This window comes from Chelonoidis abingdonii, chromosome 6 (assembly GCF_003597395.2).
Source record: "Chelonoidis abingdonii isolate Lonesome George chromosome 6, CheloAbing_2.0, whole genome shotgun sequence".
Taxonomy (NCBI): Eukaryota; Metazoa; Chordata; order Testudines; family Testudinidae; genus Chelonoidis; species Chelonoidis abingdonii.
This window is the reverse complement of record NC_133774.1, coordinates 31,113,944-31,129,463: the sequence shown is the minus strand read 5'-3', so window position 1 is coordinate 31,129,463 and position 15,520 is coordinate 31,113,944. Positions and strand designations below refer to the sequence as shown.

The 15,520-nt window shown below is 41.1% G+C and overlaps 1 protein-coding gene across 2 annotated transcripts in view; it reads right to left on the bottom strand.

Moving 5' to 3' along the window:
* Positions 1–1,756: 1,756 nt before the first annotated feature.
* The window catches only part of GHR (growth hormone receptor), a 188,243-nt gene continuing 174,479 nt past the window's right edge, over positions 1,757–15,520 (bottom strand). For both annotated transcript variants that reach the window (XM_075066929.1, XM_075066930.1), the window contains exons 6-9: positions 9,936–10,101; positions 7,043–7,133; positions 4,819–4,888; positions 1,757–4,545 (exon numbers count right to left, since the gene is read on the bottom strand). In XM_075066929.1, the coding sequence (XP_074923030.1) occupies positions 3,583–4,545; positions 4,819–4,888; positions 7,043–7,133; positions 9,936–10,101 (1,290 nt within the window). In that variant the 3' untranslated portion in view covers positions 1,757–3,582. The remainder of the gene's footprint in view (positions 4,546–4,818; positions 4,889–7,042; positions 7,134–9,935; positions 10,102–15,520) is intronic.

Below are 15,520 nucleotides of genomic sequence, written 5' to 3'. Positions count from 1 at the left end.
CCAGTCCATTGCCACAGATCCACCTACCTAGATCTATCCGGTGCATGTATTATCTGCATTGGCATCCACTCCACCTGCATCTGGTTCTCCAATACATCTGCTGTCTTTGTTCTCCACCTGCTCGTGTATTTTCACCATTCTTTTTCACCATGCATTACCTAGGGACATGGTGGAATCTCCATCCTTAGAGGTTTTTAAGGCCCAGCTTGACTATCAGTAAGCCCTGGCTGGGATGATTTAGTTGGGAACTGGTTCTGCTTTGAGCAGGGGATTGGATTAGATGACCTCCTGAGGTCCCTTCCAACCCTGATATTCTATGATTCTATTAACGTACTAATAGGATCAGAACAATGCAAGGACGTAGTTGATAAATTCAACACTACTGAAAATGCGTTCCACTCCAGGGAGCTCAGGAGTAATATATAAATACTGACAAATAGGTCAGAAATATATATACCTGGTATTTGCAATATGGCTTCCATATGGGCCCATTCTGTGTGGACATTTGTATGCTTAGTGATGCTAAGTCTGGAAGTGGAGTGTATACAATAAAATTATATTTACCAGTGGAAGCTCCAGCAAGAAAAATGTGACCAAATGTGATTGGAAGTAGTCCTTCCAAAACCAGTAATTGTTAAAACTAGTTGATTTTCTTAAAGTCCCTATCGTTTCCACTCTACATGTAAATTAGGATAATCTGAATTAGAATTTGCATGTAATCTAAAAAATGCCTAAAAAGCAAACATAATCCCACTTTCTCCCCTTCAAAACACAATTTTTATATCGTCTTTGATTAAACCAGGGGTCTCAAACACGCAACCCGTGGGCTGCAGGTTATTTTCTGTGGCTCGCAAGCTCCTCGCGGCTCCCCCCTGCGCCCTCCCCCAGCATTTACCTAGATTGGCTCTGGCCCGGCGCGCACCAGGGGCAAGGCAGGCTCCCTGCCTGTGTGCTCTGCCCCTGCGCCGCTCCGGGAACCGGAAAGAACATGGGGGAGGAGAGGCGCAGGGGTATGTGTTGATGTTGCTTCAGGCACCGCCCCCAGCAGCTCCCATTGGCCGCGGTTCCCTGTTCCCAGCCAATGGGAGATGCTGGGGGCAGTGCCTGAAGCAACATCAACACACACCCCTGCACCTCTCCTCTCCCACGTTCCAGCTGCTTCCCAGAGTGGCATGGGGGCAGGGCAGACTATCAGGGAGTCTGCCCTGCCCCCGGTGTGCGCTGGGCTGGAGCCTGTCCCCTGAGCCCCTCCTGCAGTCGAACCCCCTGCCCTGAGCCCCTTGGTGCACCCTGCATCCCGATTTCCTGCCACACCCCTCCTGCACCCAACCCACTGCCCTGAGCCCCCTGTAGCACCCCAACCCCGTTACACCCTGCACCCCTCCGAGCCACCTGCTGCACCCAGCAAACCTCCTGCACCCAACTCCCTTCCCTGAACCCCCTGCCACACCTTGCACCCCTCATGCACCTGAACCCACTGCCTTGAGCCCCCTGCCACACCCCTTCTGCACCCCAACTCCCTGCCCTGACCCCCTGCCACACCTCTCACCTCTTCTGCACCCCACACTGCAACTCCCTGTCCTGAGCCCCTGCCACACCTCATACCCCTCCTGCACCCCCTGGGGGCAGGGAGGGGGCGGAGTTGGGGTGCGTATTTCAGAGAAGGGGTTGGAATGGGGGCAGGGAATACACTGGCATAATTCACAAATGCTAAAAGATATTTAATGCATCTACAATAACGAACACCGTGTCAAGCTGGATCAAAGAAAATAAATTTATTAAACTTTGAAAGAAAAAACACTGACATAAGGAAAGTTAAATAGAAACTGAAAGGCGCAAATCGTCATACTGGTGTATAATGACTTGTGTAACCACTAAAGTACCAAAATGACATTCTGAGATTGATTGAGGTATCTTCTATTTTTGGCAACAGAAATATAGTAAGAAACTTTTTCCAAACACATACATAGCTGTTAATCGCGTTAGTGTCGTACACTTATTAGATTTTATATGAAACTAAATAATATAGCTGTTACAGAATATTTAATAAACATTTACCATAAAGTACATTCTAAACTTAAATCCCATCCAACCATAGAGTTCAGTTCTGCAGCCCTTTGTCAAAGGCAGAGTCCCACTGAATTAAGTGGGAGTGCTCATGTAAGCATGGTCTGCCTCATTGGGCCCATAGATTGCTATCCACGTAAGAAAAGGGAAATTAAAATCCCTGGTTATGTTTGCTTTCTAAAAATATTTCTGCTAAGATGGAAACTGTTTCTTATAAAGGCAACTTCTGAAGCAAATAATGGTTCATTGCAAAGCTTTATCACTTTCTTAAAAATGCATAAGAATGAAGAAAGCTATCCCACTGAATTTTGGTTTTCTCTTTCATAGATTTCTGAAAGTCTTCCTAATGTTGCTGAGAGACACACTCTGTTAGGCTGTGAAAAAGAAAACACACTGTTGAACAATACTGTACTCAAACTCCTTTGTTCTGTTAACTTCATTTGCTTGTTTCAGCTTCAAAAATGCACTGTTGGCCAAATCCTGAAGTCCTTACTTAGCTTTTATTCAATCCTCAGGCAAAGCTACTAGTGACTTCAACAGCAGATTTGTCTGAGTGAGGACTTCAGAATTTGTTCCCATGTGAAGAAATAAAGCTGCCAAGTCACCAGAGCTTATTCTTGAGAACCATTCAATAAAAGTGTAAATGTCAGTCTTTAAAGATCTTGGTAAACAAAAACCTGTTGTTATTTCTACTGTTATATAAAATGTGTATTATTGGCACTAACCAGAATCCAGTGAAGAATGGATTCGAATTGTACATTGCAAAGTTTTCTGAAAAACTTAAATTTATTAATACTTTTCTACACTTGCTGTAACAAATTAATATAATCAGATAATGTGAGTTCCTACAAGTTTTAATTTCTCTGTAGGTTTCTTTGGAGGTATAAAAATGGCTCTCTAAAAAACTAATTCTTTCCCCCACGCCCCACAATGACTGAAGGAGGAACAAGCTCTTATCAGATTGCAGCAAATACATTCCTTAAATGGATCATCATATTTAAACTACAATACGTAGTACAATATAAAATGTCCATGCCTTTGTCTAAAATATTAAAATATTAATTTATATAATTCAAAATAAATGTATTTATCCAACCAACTTTTGCTTTCCCACCTATTTTATATTTTCAGTTCCCAGTTACTAATATAAAGATCTCAGCACGTGATATGATTTGCATTAAATTCTCAAACTTCAAAAACCAACTGACATTAGCTTTTTCAAACAGCATGATTTACTGTATATTAAACATACTTATTCAATGCTTAGTATCACAAAAATCAACACCCACAATAACAAGACAGTCACTGCTACTAGACAGTCTTTTGAGACAATTCATAGATAAAATGTACAATACACAATGGGAATATTTTGATTTAACGTTTTACGTTTTCACATTTCAGGTAAAAGCGTAAGAACCACAAAAAAGTTTAAAACATTGTTTTGGTTTAAGCATATAAGCCCAAGCCAACTCTATGCCATTAAATACATACTGTACGCACATTATCAAAGAAAGGCTATGGCATGATTTTGTTCAGTTGGTCTGTGCTCATGTAGCCACATGATATCATAAATTCTTTGTCTGGCACAGGCAGCGCAGTAGCATTGAGTACAAGGCCTTGTGGAGAGTGCACTATGTGAATGGAGGTATAGTCTGGGACAGGCATTTCAGAATTTGAGGCTTCTACTGCAGCTGTACCTGGATTCTCAGCAGTAGTGGTAAGGCTCTCGGTGGTGAAGTAAACATCCTCGTTAAAGCTCTGCTCCTGAACATGTGGCTCAACCGCATCATGAGATGTTGCAGTGATGCATTTTTTCACATCTGCCTCACAGAAATAGGCATTGTCCATGGTGAAGTTTGGTTGACATTGTATAGCTGGTTCTGTGTAGGCTTCACACTGTGTTCTCCTTGTCTTGTTTGTTTGCCCCGGTGAAAGTACAACACTTCCTGCTGGAGTAACGTCACTTACTTGAGCATAAAAGTCAGTATTTGCTCCTGAACTCTGGTTGCTTAGCTGTGTACGGACAGGTGGGCAAGTTGATTCAATACTGTCAGCAAAAGGTAGCTTTGACTGAATATCAGTATTAGGTTTCCAGGTACTTGGGTCAGCAGGACTAGCATGTGACTCATCATTATCTTTTTGATCAAGGCACAAGAGATCTTCTTTTTCACTTATCTTTTTGGACTGATCAATATCTGAGGTGCCATCACATGTGTCACTAGCACTGAAGTCAGTCTCTGGAATATCCGGTTCACAACAGCTGGCACGTCCAGAATCATCATCTTTCACTCCAAGACAGTTGTGAGACTTACAATGGTCGTCACCCAGGAGTCTGTCAGTGTCCAATCCGTCTGTCTTCTCGTCGGGGTCATCTATATCCAGTTCGATAAACTCCACCCATGAGTCGTCGTTATACAGCTGTGGCTTGTAGCTGTCCTGGCCGGCTAAGATGGAATTCACTTCATCTAGCTTTCCTTTCTACAGAGCAAAACCAAAATGTATATGTTATAAAGGAAATAGTCAAGAATGGTTATGCTTTTTTATGTAACACATTTGTTCAAAGAAAAGTAACTGTTGCAATGGTAGCAGTTGCATGGTGTATTATGTTAAATACTCTGGCATCTCTCCCAGCATGAAACACCTATCTGATAGTTTTCCTGCAAAATCTGGCTCATGGGAAAGCTTTTTTTCAAGTATCATCAATGAACTGATGCCCACTCTGCAGAATTACATTGCACAGTATAAAATTACCTTCAAGAGGTCTGGATCAATCCCTTTAATCTTTGGAGCTGGAACTGGAGGAAGAATCAGCATTTTTAACCTTGAAAAATAAAAATTAGCTTTTAATTCCAAATAATTTAAACTGTTACTTTTTTTGGCACACAGAGAAATACGATGTTGGCATTCCAGAGCTTTATTTCTTATTTATTCCAAGACTCCCGTGTGATGGACTCAATTTAAAAATGTTAAAGAAAAAAAAATGCTGTTTACTAGTCTCATTTCCAATAAGAAACAGGTTTTCTGAAATCTGGCTTGTTAAAGTCAAGTACATTTATGTCCAGATCACACACATTTTGGATACAGGTCTTCATAGTTTACACTCCACTAGTCAGATCTTCAATAAATTCCAGGAAAGTCCCATGGACGGTCCCTCTTGTATACTTTACAAAAAAAACCTTATGAGTCAGCATGGATTACTCAACATGCCAGCGACTTTCCCTAAGCATCTTCAGGGAAAATAGGTTCTTGAAGTCCAATAAATAGTAAACAGAGGAATGGAAAGGGTTAGGTAGTGAAAGGGAGCGAAGGTATTTCAGGCATGCTAAACACAACCTGCAGATTAATGAAAGCAAAATTTTAAATGGATTGTGTTTGTAAATTCAGACCATCCACTAACAACAAATTTCCAGGATAGCAATCTGGAGATCATCATAATGGGCAGACGGCCAGCATGCTCTCTGTGCACCATTAAGTTATATTGAAATGTTTGTAGGCCTTGTATGGTACTCTACACAGTGGTGCATTTTAGCCTATGTGAAAAAGAACTGATCTTCAACTATCTCCTGTGTTTTGTGAAAAGCTAGGCTTTACATTAACTGTGGGCACACACACCTCCTCCTCTCTGGTTCCTTCCCCTCTTTCACAAACAGGTTTACCATATCCATGAAAGGCAAATCCTGCTTTCCTTTTATAATATATCTAGTTTCTTGTCCAATAGACCAGTGAACTGATGGATTACTGGCTCCCACGCCACATATTTTTTCCCAAGTTTCTGCTTCAGGGCTACTGTATCACAGAACTAGTTCCAGAGCTTTAATGACCTTTTAAACTAGTGGATTCATCTTGTGGGCCTTGTATTGAATTTTGCTCCTCTTGGCATGTGAAAAACACTTTAGTCTACCTATAAATGTACATATGCAAGACCACTGGGGGGTTGTACATGTGTGTTTGTGCTGGGGGAATTTACAAGAATACTTTAAATAAGTTACTCTTGATTATGCCCTTGCTTCTTAGCTTAGGAGGGTGCTGAGGTACCAACTGAGCTGAGTGAAGTCTATAAAGGATATCCACAAACACATATTTAATGAGAGCCTTGAGTTCACTTCATCAGTATTTATGTCCTTTTTAGTCATGGTCATCATGAACTTTTTTTCTTTTTCTCCTGCTGTTTATAAAAAGTTTCAGTCACCCAATGATGCATGAGAAATAATACCATGTGATTTAGATGTCCAATCCCCGTATTGAGCAATTTCCCCATTCTAGTTACGAGTAGCAAGGACATGACATCTGCAGCCTGGAAGGAGTAGGAGCCATCAATATGTGAGACTACTCAGCAGTTCAATAAAACCAATGAGTTCCATGTACCGCCAGTATATGGGATTTGCTTTATCCTGAAAATGGTGTAAAAAACTTTTAAAATAAAGGTCTACAATTCAGTTGTTTTACATATAAACCTCACAGGGACAAATAAAAAATTCAGCTTCAGTATGAAGTCGCATCACTGAAAAATCTCAAGGAATAAATTATTTCCCCCCTCTCTTTTTTTTTCTTCAATGTAAGTCTGCTAAAACCTGACCATTCTTTAAAAATATACCTCACAATTCAGAATTGTTTCTATTCCACAGGCCACTGCAGAGCTGAGAATGAATTGCCTCATCTTATAGCTATCTTGCCTGTAACTGCAACAGACAAGACATAGCACTTGTGGGTGATGGTGGTTGTTTTTTTTAGTCAGCTGTATCTCTGGAAGTATTTAAATTAGATAACTATCATTTGGCTGCTACTACAGAATTTTTTTTAACATCTAGGAACAGCAAACTCCTCACAGCAAATTTGGATGCTGATTGACAACTCAACATGCAATGTAAGAGTCAGCAGACTTCACTGAAAGGGCAGGACAAATGTGTGATTTGATGACATAATGGACCACACCAAACAACTGCTAAAGAAAAGTGAACAAAGGAAGCACACTTACCTTCGGTGTTTAGAGAACAGAATTAAGAACATCACCACTATCAGCCCAAATGTTCCAAAGACGATAACCAAGAGCCATGGAAACTGGATTTCTGAAACAACGTAACAAAATCACATTGGCAGGAATCTGCAAGGCTTTGCTATGACCTTACATTTAACTTTCCCTTCAGTCCCAAAGGATTCCACAAGTTATGTATTCTATGGGACCTTTGGTCACTCAACTAAAAATTCTGCACAAAAAACAAGTAAAAGTGTCCTTCCAATCTCAACCCTTTTAATATTGAATTTTATGAGTCCAATTTGACACCTGAAAAACAAGATGAAGTTTTCTATTATAGAACTAAATCCTGGCAAAGGTAGGATGGGGAGAAGCACTTACATAAAGGGCATAGCTACACTAGACAGTTTACAGCTGTGCTGCCGTAAGCTCTGTATTGTAGCTGCTCTAAGTTAATAGGAGACAACTCTCCTGTCGGCTTAACTGCTCCAGCCCCCGCGAGTTGCAGTAACTATGTTGGTGTAACTTACATCGCTCAGGGGTGATTTATTCACTCCCCCCACAGAGCGACATAAATTATGTCGACATAAGCTATAGCGTAGACATAGCCTAAGAAGGAGACAGATGCATGCACGGAAGGAAATATCCTGCCTTCTCAGGGACTGACAGTGGTAGTACAGCCAGCAAACCTTGCTGCTGGGTGTATTTTACTGCTCCTCTAAGCAAGAGAGGAGTGCTCATTACTAGTAGCAGATGCCTTCGCTAGACCAAAGGTAAGCCATCCTCCTTTCTGAGCAAACCATGCCCTTTGGGCCAGGCAATCACCCAGCAGCATAACATGATGCAACAGCCAGCATGCGCCTCTCTACAAGGCCAGGCTGGTCACTTATGTTTTGAGCAGCATCAGTTGTACAAAGGTTGATGGCTTTTTCCTCCTTTTCCCCCCTGCCTTGCAGCCTGGAACATGTAAGGAGAGAACTTAACATGTGTAGTATGATAGGAATGAGAAACCATGCTGATAAGTGAAACATTCTTCTTAAATAATGGCACTCTCATTCTACTGAAGCTGTGACTGTAAAAGGGTAACAAATTAGAAATACATATGGAAATCTGTTCTGGCTGCAGCCCTTAAGATTCCCGATTCCCTGTTTTAACTTTAGACCTCACTCATTTTTCTGGCCAAGAAGGATTGAACAAGGAGCTTTAAAACTGTATGTAAGAACATAAATATAAAAAATATTTTCAGAGACCATTTTTCCCATTCCCACAGTGGTTGGCAACCTTTCAGAAGTGGTGTGCCGAGTCTTCATTTATTCACTCTAATTTAAGGTTTCGCGTGCCAGTAATACATTTTAACATTTTTAGAAGGTCTCTTTCTATAAGTCTATAATATAGAACTAAACTATTGTTATATGTAAAGTAAATAATGTTTTTAAAATGTTTAAGAAGCTTCATTTAAAATTAAATGAAAATGCAGAGCCCCCCAGGCCAGTGGCCAGGACCTGGGCAATGCAAGTGCCACTGAAAACCAGCTTGCATGCCGCCTTTGGCACCCGTGCCATAGGTTGCCTACCCCTGAGTTAACAGGTGAGCTTTTTGATACTTAGGCCAAATTTTCAAGCTTGAGTGCTTCAAATTAGGCACCTAAATCCATATGGAGATACCTAAATATCAGGCCCCATTTGAAAAGGTGCAGAGCACCCAAAAATCCCACTGAAGTCAATGGGATTTGTGGATGCGCAGCATCTTTGAGAACTTAGGTGCCCACACAAGGATTTAAGTGCCTAACTTTAAGGCAACAAGTTTCAAATCTAACTTTATGCTCCAAAACTGAGAAATGCCAAATATGGAACTCAGGTCAGCACTGAAGTCAGAGGTATCGGTGCACCCATATGGCTCAGCTTCCAGAATCAGGGCTTTAAGGATGAAGGGAACCCAGCAAGCACTGTGTATTTGGACTTTATTACGGTATTTTGTCATTCTGTTTCCACAACATCTTCCTTGAAAATTTAATTTGAATTGATGTGGGTAGGAAGAACAGTACCATATGGACAGAACACCGGCTAAAATGTGCATAAAAACTGGCAATATAAACAGTGCAGGGGAAGTGTCTAGTAGGATTTTGAAAGGATCATTTTTTGGTCCAGTTTTATTTTATACCTTTGCTAGTGATCTGGAAAAAAGAGTAAAACAGAACTAAATAAATTTGCCAATGATACCAAGTTTTGAGTTGGTAAATTTGCAGGTCAGGCCCAACGATGTTTCAGAATGATCAATTCCCTTTTTTTAGATAAAAATAAACGGGAAGGCTCATATCAGCTGTTTTTCTTTTTCTAAAGCTCTTTTAAGAAATGGGTAGAGGAGCAGGAGTCAGAAAGTTACTATCCCTCGTCGTCTGTGGCAGGCCAGGAAGAAAGCTAATTGCTTTCACAGTGTAATTGCCCTTATCTAAGTTTGTTTGGCATGAACTACAGAACTCACTAATGATCCTAAAATTATTTTTATCTCCGCAAAGTTGGGAAACAGCCTCACTGAGTTTGTTTCTGAATCTGTCCTTCCTGTACCACAATGCAAGGATCTTCTGCTGTGCCAGATGGCCAGTCTCACCAAGTGCTTTTTATTGCAGTCATCTGAGTTTCTAGTGTATTCTAGTACTAAACACTAAGGACAGGAAGCAATGCAAAGCAGGGCACTGTTTAAAATGATGCTTCTTTGCAGCGTTGTTCTTCCTCATAGACTCATAGGTCAGAAGGGACCAATATGATCATCTAGTCTGACCTCCTGCACAAGGCAAGCCACAGAACCCTACCCATCCACTTTTATAACAACCCCTAATCCATGACTGAGTTATTGAAATCCTCAAAATTGTGGTTTGAAGACCTCAAACCTCACTTACCTTCATTACACAGAACTGAGCTAATTGACGAAAGAGACACATAAAGGGCTTCACTAAACTCCCCAAATTTTTCAGAAGCACGTTGTCTCGATCGGACTCGAATCTCATAGTCTCTTCCCAACTTCAGTGAGTACAATGGAACTACTGTTGTGAGCATGGGCTCCAGCTACAAAGACAAAATGATTGATACTTAGTTGACAAATACAAACATTTGCAGGCATTTTTACTTATATGGAACTTTTATGTTTACTGTTCAGAGGTATAGCGGATATATGTCAAAATGCAAGTCCTTTTATTGTTCCAACACTATTCTGCTAACTTCCCAATGAAAACGGTCTTGTTAAAAACAGGACATATTGGAATTAGAGAGGCGTGGCTGTAAAGGACCTGGAGAGGGCATCTGGTCCAGCCCCCTACGATGAGGCAGGATTAGATATACTTCCTAAACCCCATCCCGGATAATACTATGCTCTAGAGTCCACACTTCAGCACAGTTCATAGATTCATAGATTCAAGGACTTAAAGGGACCTCGAGAGGTCATCAAGTCCAGTCCCCTGCCCTCATGGCAGGACCAAATACTGTCTAGACCATCCCGGACAGACATTTATCTAACCTACTCTTAAATATCTCCAGAGATGGAGATTCCACAACCTCCCTAGGCAATTTATTCCAGTGTTTAACCACCCTGACAGTTAGGAACTTTTTCCTAATGTCCAACCTAAACCTCCCCTGCTACAGTTTAAGCCCATTGCTTCTTGTTCGATCCTTCTTATGAACTAAAAATTGTTTAAACTCTTTTCTGTACACAAACACCAAACTCACTGCACATTTTATAAACTTACTTATTTTAGGAACATTGTGTAAACCCTCCCCCCCAAAATCACAGTGCGAATAAAATGTGATGGTAACATATGAAGAGTGGGAACAGATTTCAGGAATCGAGACCCTTATATATAAATATTAACTGTAGATCTACCTGCCTTGGTATCTAGCTATGTACATGGGCCCCATTCCATGGTGACTGAACACCTCCCTTCCTTAGACCAGTCTTCTTCCCTTATACAATCTATTTCCAGCTGCAGCATCAGAGTACACAAAAATAATGAATATGTGCTCTAAATACAATTCCCTCTGGTGGGAGTTATGTTGAATTTATGTTTGCAGAACCCAGTACTATTATTGGCAAGAGTGAATGAGAGTCAGAAAGCCAGACAGAGTGGAATAGATTAGCCTGAAATCATTTGGACAAGACAGAATTTATGATCCCACAGATTTGGAATAAGTTTGTGCTTGAACTGTGCAATCTAAATAAGCACTGTGTTTGCCTAAAACTTTAAAACACATTCTCTCTATGGTTATGAGACTGTGGTCTTTGGACCACAAGTAGGTCTATAGGTTGAAATATCTTGAGAACAAAGCAGTCAGGAATTGCGGTGTTGGGAGAGAAGAGGCTCCTTCCTGTCCCCTGTGGTCCACAGGAAGTAGTTGAGAGAACCATGGCATTATGTCTTTCTGACTCTTAGCATGCAAAGACAATCTGTCTGGAAGGCAGCTAAGGAAGAATACAATCCAAAACTAGCTTAGCTTGCTTGTTTCATACTGTAGTTGTATAAATCCAGAGACAATGAAACACACTGGATTTTCACACTATAGCTTAGTGCCTTTTCTTTTTCTGAGGTACACCTTGGAGTAGGCCCCTAATGGTGGAAAGTCTACCAGACACAGGAAGGTTGTAGTGTCAAAAAGTGGTCACAACCTCTACAGTGCTGGAGCCCCAAGGGGCCAATGTAACCTCAAATATGAGTAATGCTTCCCTGGGCAGCTGGAGAATGCACTGATTGAACCCATTCTCTTAAAAGACTCACAAGGAAAGGATACTATGAAAGCTTGATCATAATGTAAAGCTGGCCTTCTCCAGCAGAAATTTAATAGAGAAGGCTAGGCAACAGCAATACTATCTATCTTCCTTTGCACAGTTTTAATCACACTGTTAAACAATAACAGAATACAAATTTAAATTCAGCAGGGAAGCATGTCCTCTGGAATGGTGGTCAAAGCATGAAGGGGCATATGAATGTTTAGCATATTTGGCACATAAATACCTTGCAACGCTGGCTACAACAGTGCTATGCAAATACATGTTCTTACTTTCAGGTGACATTGTAAATAATGACATCTCCTGTAAATGTAAATAAACTTGTTTGTCTTAGCGACTGGCTGTACAAGAAGTAGGACTGAGTAGATATGTAGGCTCTAAAGTTTTACATTGTTTTGTTTTTCAGTGCGGTTATGTAAAAAAAAATTCTACATTTATAAGTTGCACTTTCACGATAAAGAGAGTGCACTACAGCACTTAAGAGGTGAACTGAAAAATACTATTTCTTTTGTTCATCTTTTTTACAGTGCAAATATTTGTAATAATAAATAATATAAAGTGAGCACTGTACACTTTGTATTCTGTCTTGTAATTGAAATCAATATATTTGAAAATGTAGAAAAACATCCAAAATATTTATAATACATTTAAATTGGTATTCTATTATTGTTTAACAGTGTGATTAAAACGGCGATTAATTGGCAGCCCTATTCAGAACTACAAGTCAATGGATTACATTATTTGCTCCAGTTTTCTGTACAGAGCAGCCTACGGTAGGGTGACCAGATGCCCTGATTTTATAGGGACAGTCCCAATATTTGGGGCTTTTTCTTATATTGCCCCCCATCCCATCCCAATTTTTCTCACTTGGTCTCTGGTCACCCTAGCCTACAGAAGACTTACACCTTTCAAGAGTCACTTCTTTTGTTTAACCTTCCATTGCTTATCACTGCTCTGGCCTTTTAATTTGATGCCATGATCAAGAATATGATGGCTTAAATGCACAAATTGGAAACAACTCTATTGGCTGGGAAGGAGTCATGGGCACAGCAGCAGAAGGCATCCTAACTTATAATGGTGAACGGCTTTTGAATCTCTATGGCCAAACACCCTAATGATAGGAGGCAATCTCTTCCAGCAAAAGAGGATTCCCAAACTAACATGGAGATCACCAGACAATGTGACTGTCAACTAGATAGATCATGTGTGTATAGCTAAGAGATGGGCATCTTCTTTGAGGGATGTTAGAGTCAGCAAGGGAGCAGATGTTGGCTATTATCATTACCTTTCCCGGACATGTTATAACAAACTCAAAAAGATCATGGAGACAGACAAAAAGAGTGTTATAGCAGTCAATAAATTCAGGGACAGACACACACACAGCAGATTCCAGACTGCACTTAGCAACTGATCCAGTGTTTTCCAAAAGTCTGGAAAGCAAATGAAGGCAGTTGAGATAGCACAGGTAGTAGTGGGCCTCTGAACAGGGTAGAAGAAAGAATCATGTATTACCTCTGTAACAAAGGAAGGGACTGAGGAGTGAGAAGGAAGCTCTGAAGGCAAAAAAAGGAACAGTTGCAGACTGAACTTTTAGAAGTGGATACAAAATACAGAGAAGACAAAGAAATAAAAGATATTCAGGCAAGATGGAAATGCCAGGATTCAGAAAGCTGCAGAGGCATAACCAGCACTACAGAGTGCAGACATCAAGCAACACTACGGAATAATGAAAACCTCTCAGGAAGAACCAGACTATCAGGGACGATCACAGACAGGAGCTAGACAATAGAAAGAATATTTCCATTCCATATTAAACTGTCCAGAGCTGACGATCATGCCCAGGTTCAAGAGAAATACCAATGCTAAGTTAGAAATAGAAGAAGGACCAACAATGCCCGATGAAATTGAAGTCACTATCAAAGAAAGGCCTCAAACAGGAGAAAGCTCGCAGCGCTAACAGAATTGAAGCTGAGGTACTAAAGAGAGAGGTGAAATTCTGATTGAGGAGCTATGAAAACTAAAAAAATATGGGTGAAAAAACAAGCGCTGCAAGACTGGAAAGATGGCATCACCATGACATTGCCAAAAATAAAGGGTGATCTGAGTGCATGAACTGGAGAGGCATTGTACTGCTATTAATCCTAGGCAAAGTACTGGGTATCCTTATGCTGAACAGAATGAAGAAAGCAATGGATGAAATACAGTAACTCCTCATTTAACACTGTCCCCCTTAACGTTGTTTCAGTGTTATGTCCCTGCCCAATCAGGGAACATGCTCATTTAAAGTTGCGCAATGCTCCCTTATAATGTCCTTTGGCTGCCTGCTTGTAAGATTCTGTGGAAGAGCAGTGACTTTACAAGGGAGCATTGCACAAGTTCTGCTTCTCCCACCTCCTCCCCCTCCCTCCCAGGGCTTTCCCCACTGCTGATCAGCTGTTTGGAGGCACTTAGGACTTTCTGGGAAGGAGGGGAGGAGCCGGAAAGCATTATGTCTCCACTTCTCCCCCTCCCTCCCAGAAAATCCTAAGCGCTGCCAAACAGCTGACTCTCTCTCGGCCTGGCTGCTGGGAACGCACCAAGGGGACTTAGAGTGAGGCAGGGCTGGGGGAAAGGCCTTAGGAGCTGGGAAGCCCTAGGCCAGCAACTCCCCAGGCTGCAGGGCCTAGTTCTAGGCCCACCTAGGTATTGGGCTTGCAGAGTGGCAGCCTGAGGGTGAGTAAAGGCAGCCAGTCCAGACCCCTTTGCCTATGATGATTGGCTGATACTGCAGTTTGCCTCAGTGAATGGGGGCTAGCAGGAGACTGGTCAGTAGCCAAAACTGAGGTGAAGTGGAGATAATGGGGTGGGGGTTCCCCAGGGAGGGGAGACCCAGATTAGTGGGGTACTGCCAGGGGGCAGCACCCCAGTTAAAAGGGCACTGGGGTCCTGCAAGGGACATGGAGGCCAACGGCAAGTGGATCACCAGCCTGCAGAGGGCGCTCCTGTGTCAAAGAGCTAATTCCTGAGGAGGACCAGCAGGAGGCACTGCAGGGGTGAGTCTGTGCCATGCTACAGTCTGTGACAGAAAAGATCGGATTTTTTTTTTAAAAATATGAATTTTAATTTGATAGTATCTTAGAAAAAAGCCAAAGTGATTAAGTTCTATTTGAAACAAAGGGCATTTGCCAAATGGAAAAGGATGCAGATGGTAAGGATTCAAAACTCTATTTTCAAGATTCTAAATGTGCAATGGAAATAAAGGAAAACATAAAATGAATACTAGAAGTATTACAAATGCTCTTTTAAATCAATGCATAATTACAAGAATTTTCCACAGAAGTGCATTCAGAAGTAGATTTAAAATGTAAGCCATTTTAAAGGGTTAACTCAAATGTATAAAACCCAGAAATTTCACAGACTAACCTGAAAATCTGATATCCTGGCATCAAACTAACACTGTTGTGCCAAAAAATAAAAATAACGGATAGAATAATTTTTTAAAACAGCTAAAATTTAGGAAACAGATTATTTTATTACAGGAAAATTGGAGATCACTGATAATAACCATACTTTACATTTATCCACAAGGATCTCAGAAAGTCTATTATTATCATATGAGCCTATTACATCTTAGTGATGGATGAAGTGGAAACCACTTTTGGGGGAGGAAGCAGCAGCCATCCTGCACTGGCAACTCCACTCAGTAGGACTGAGGGAAAGTGAAGATTA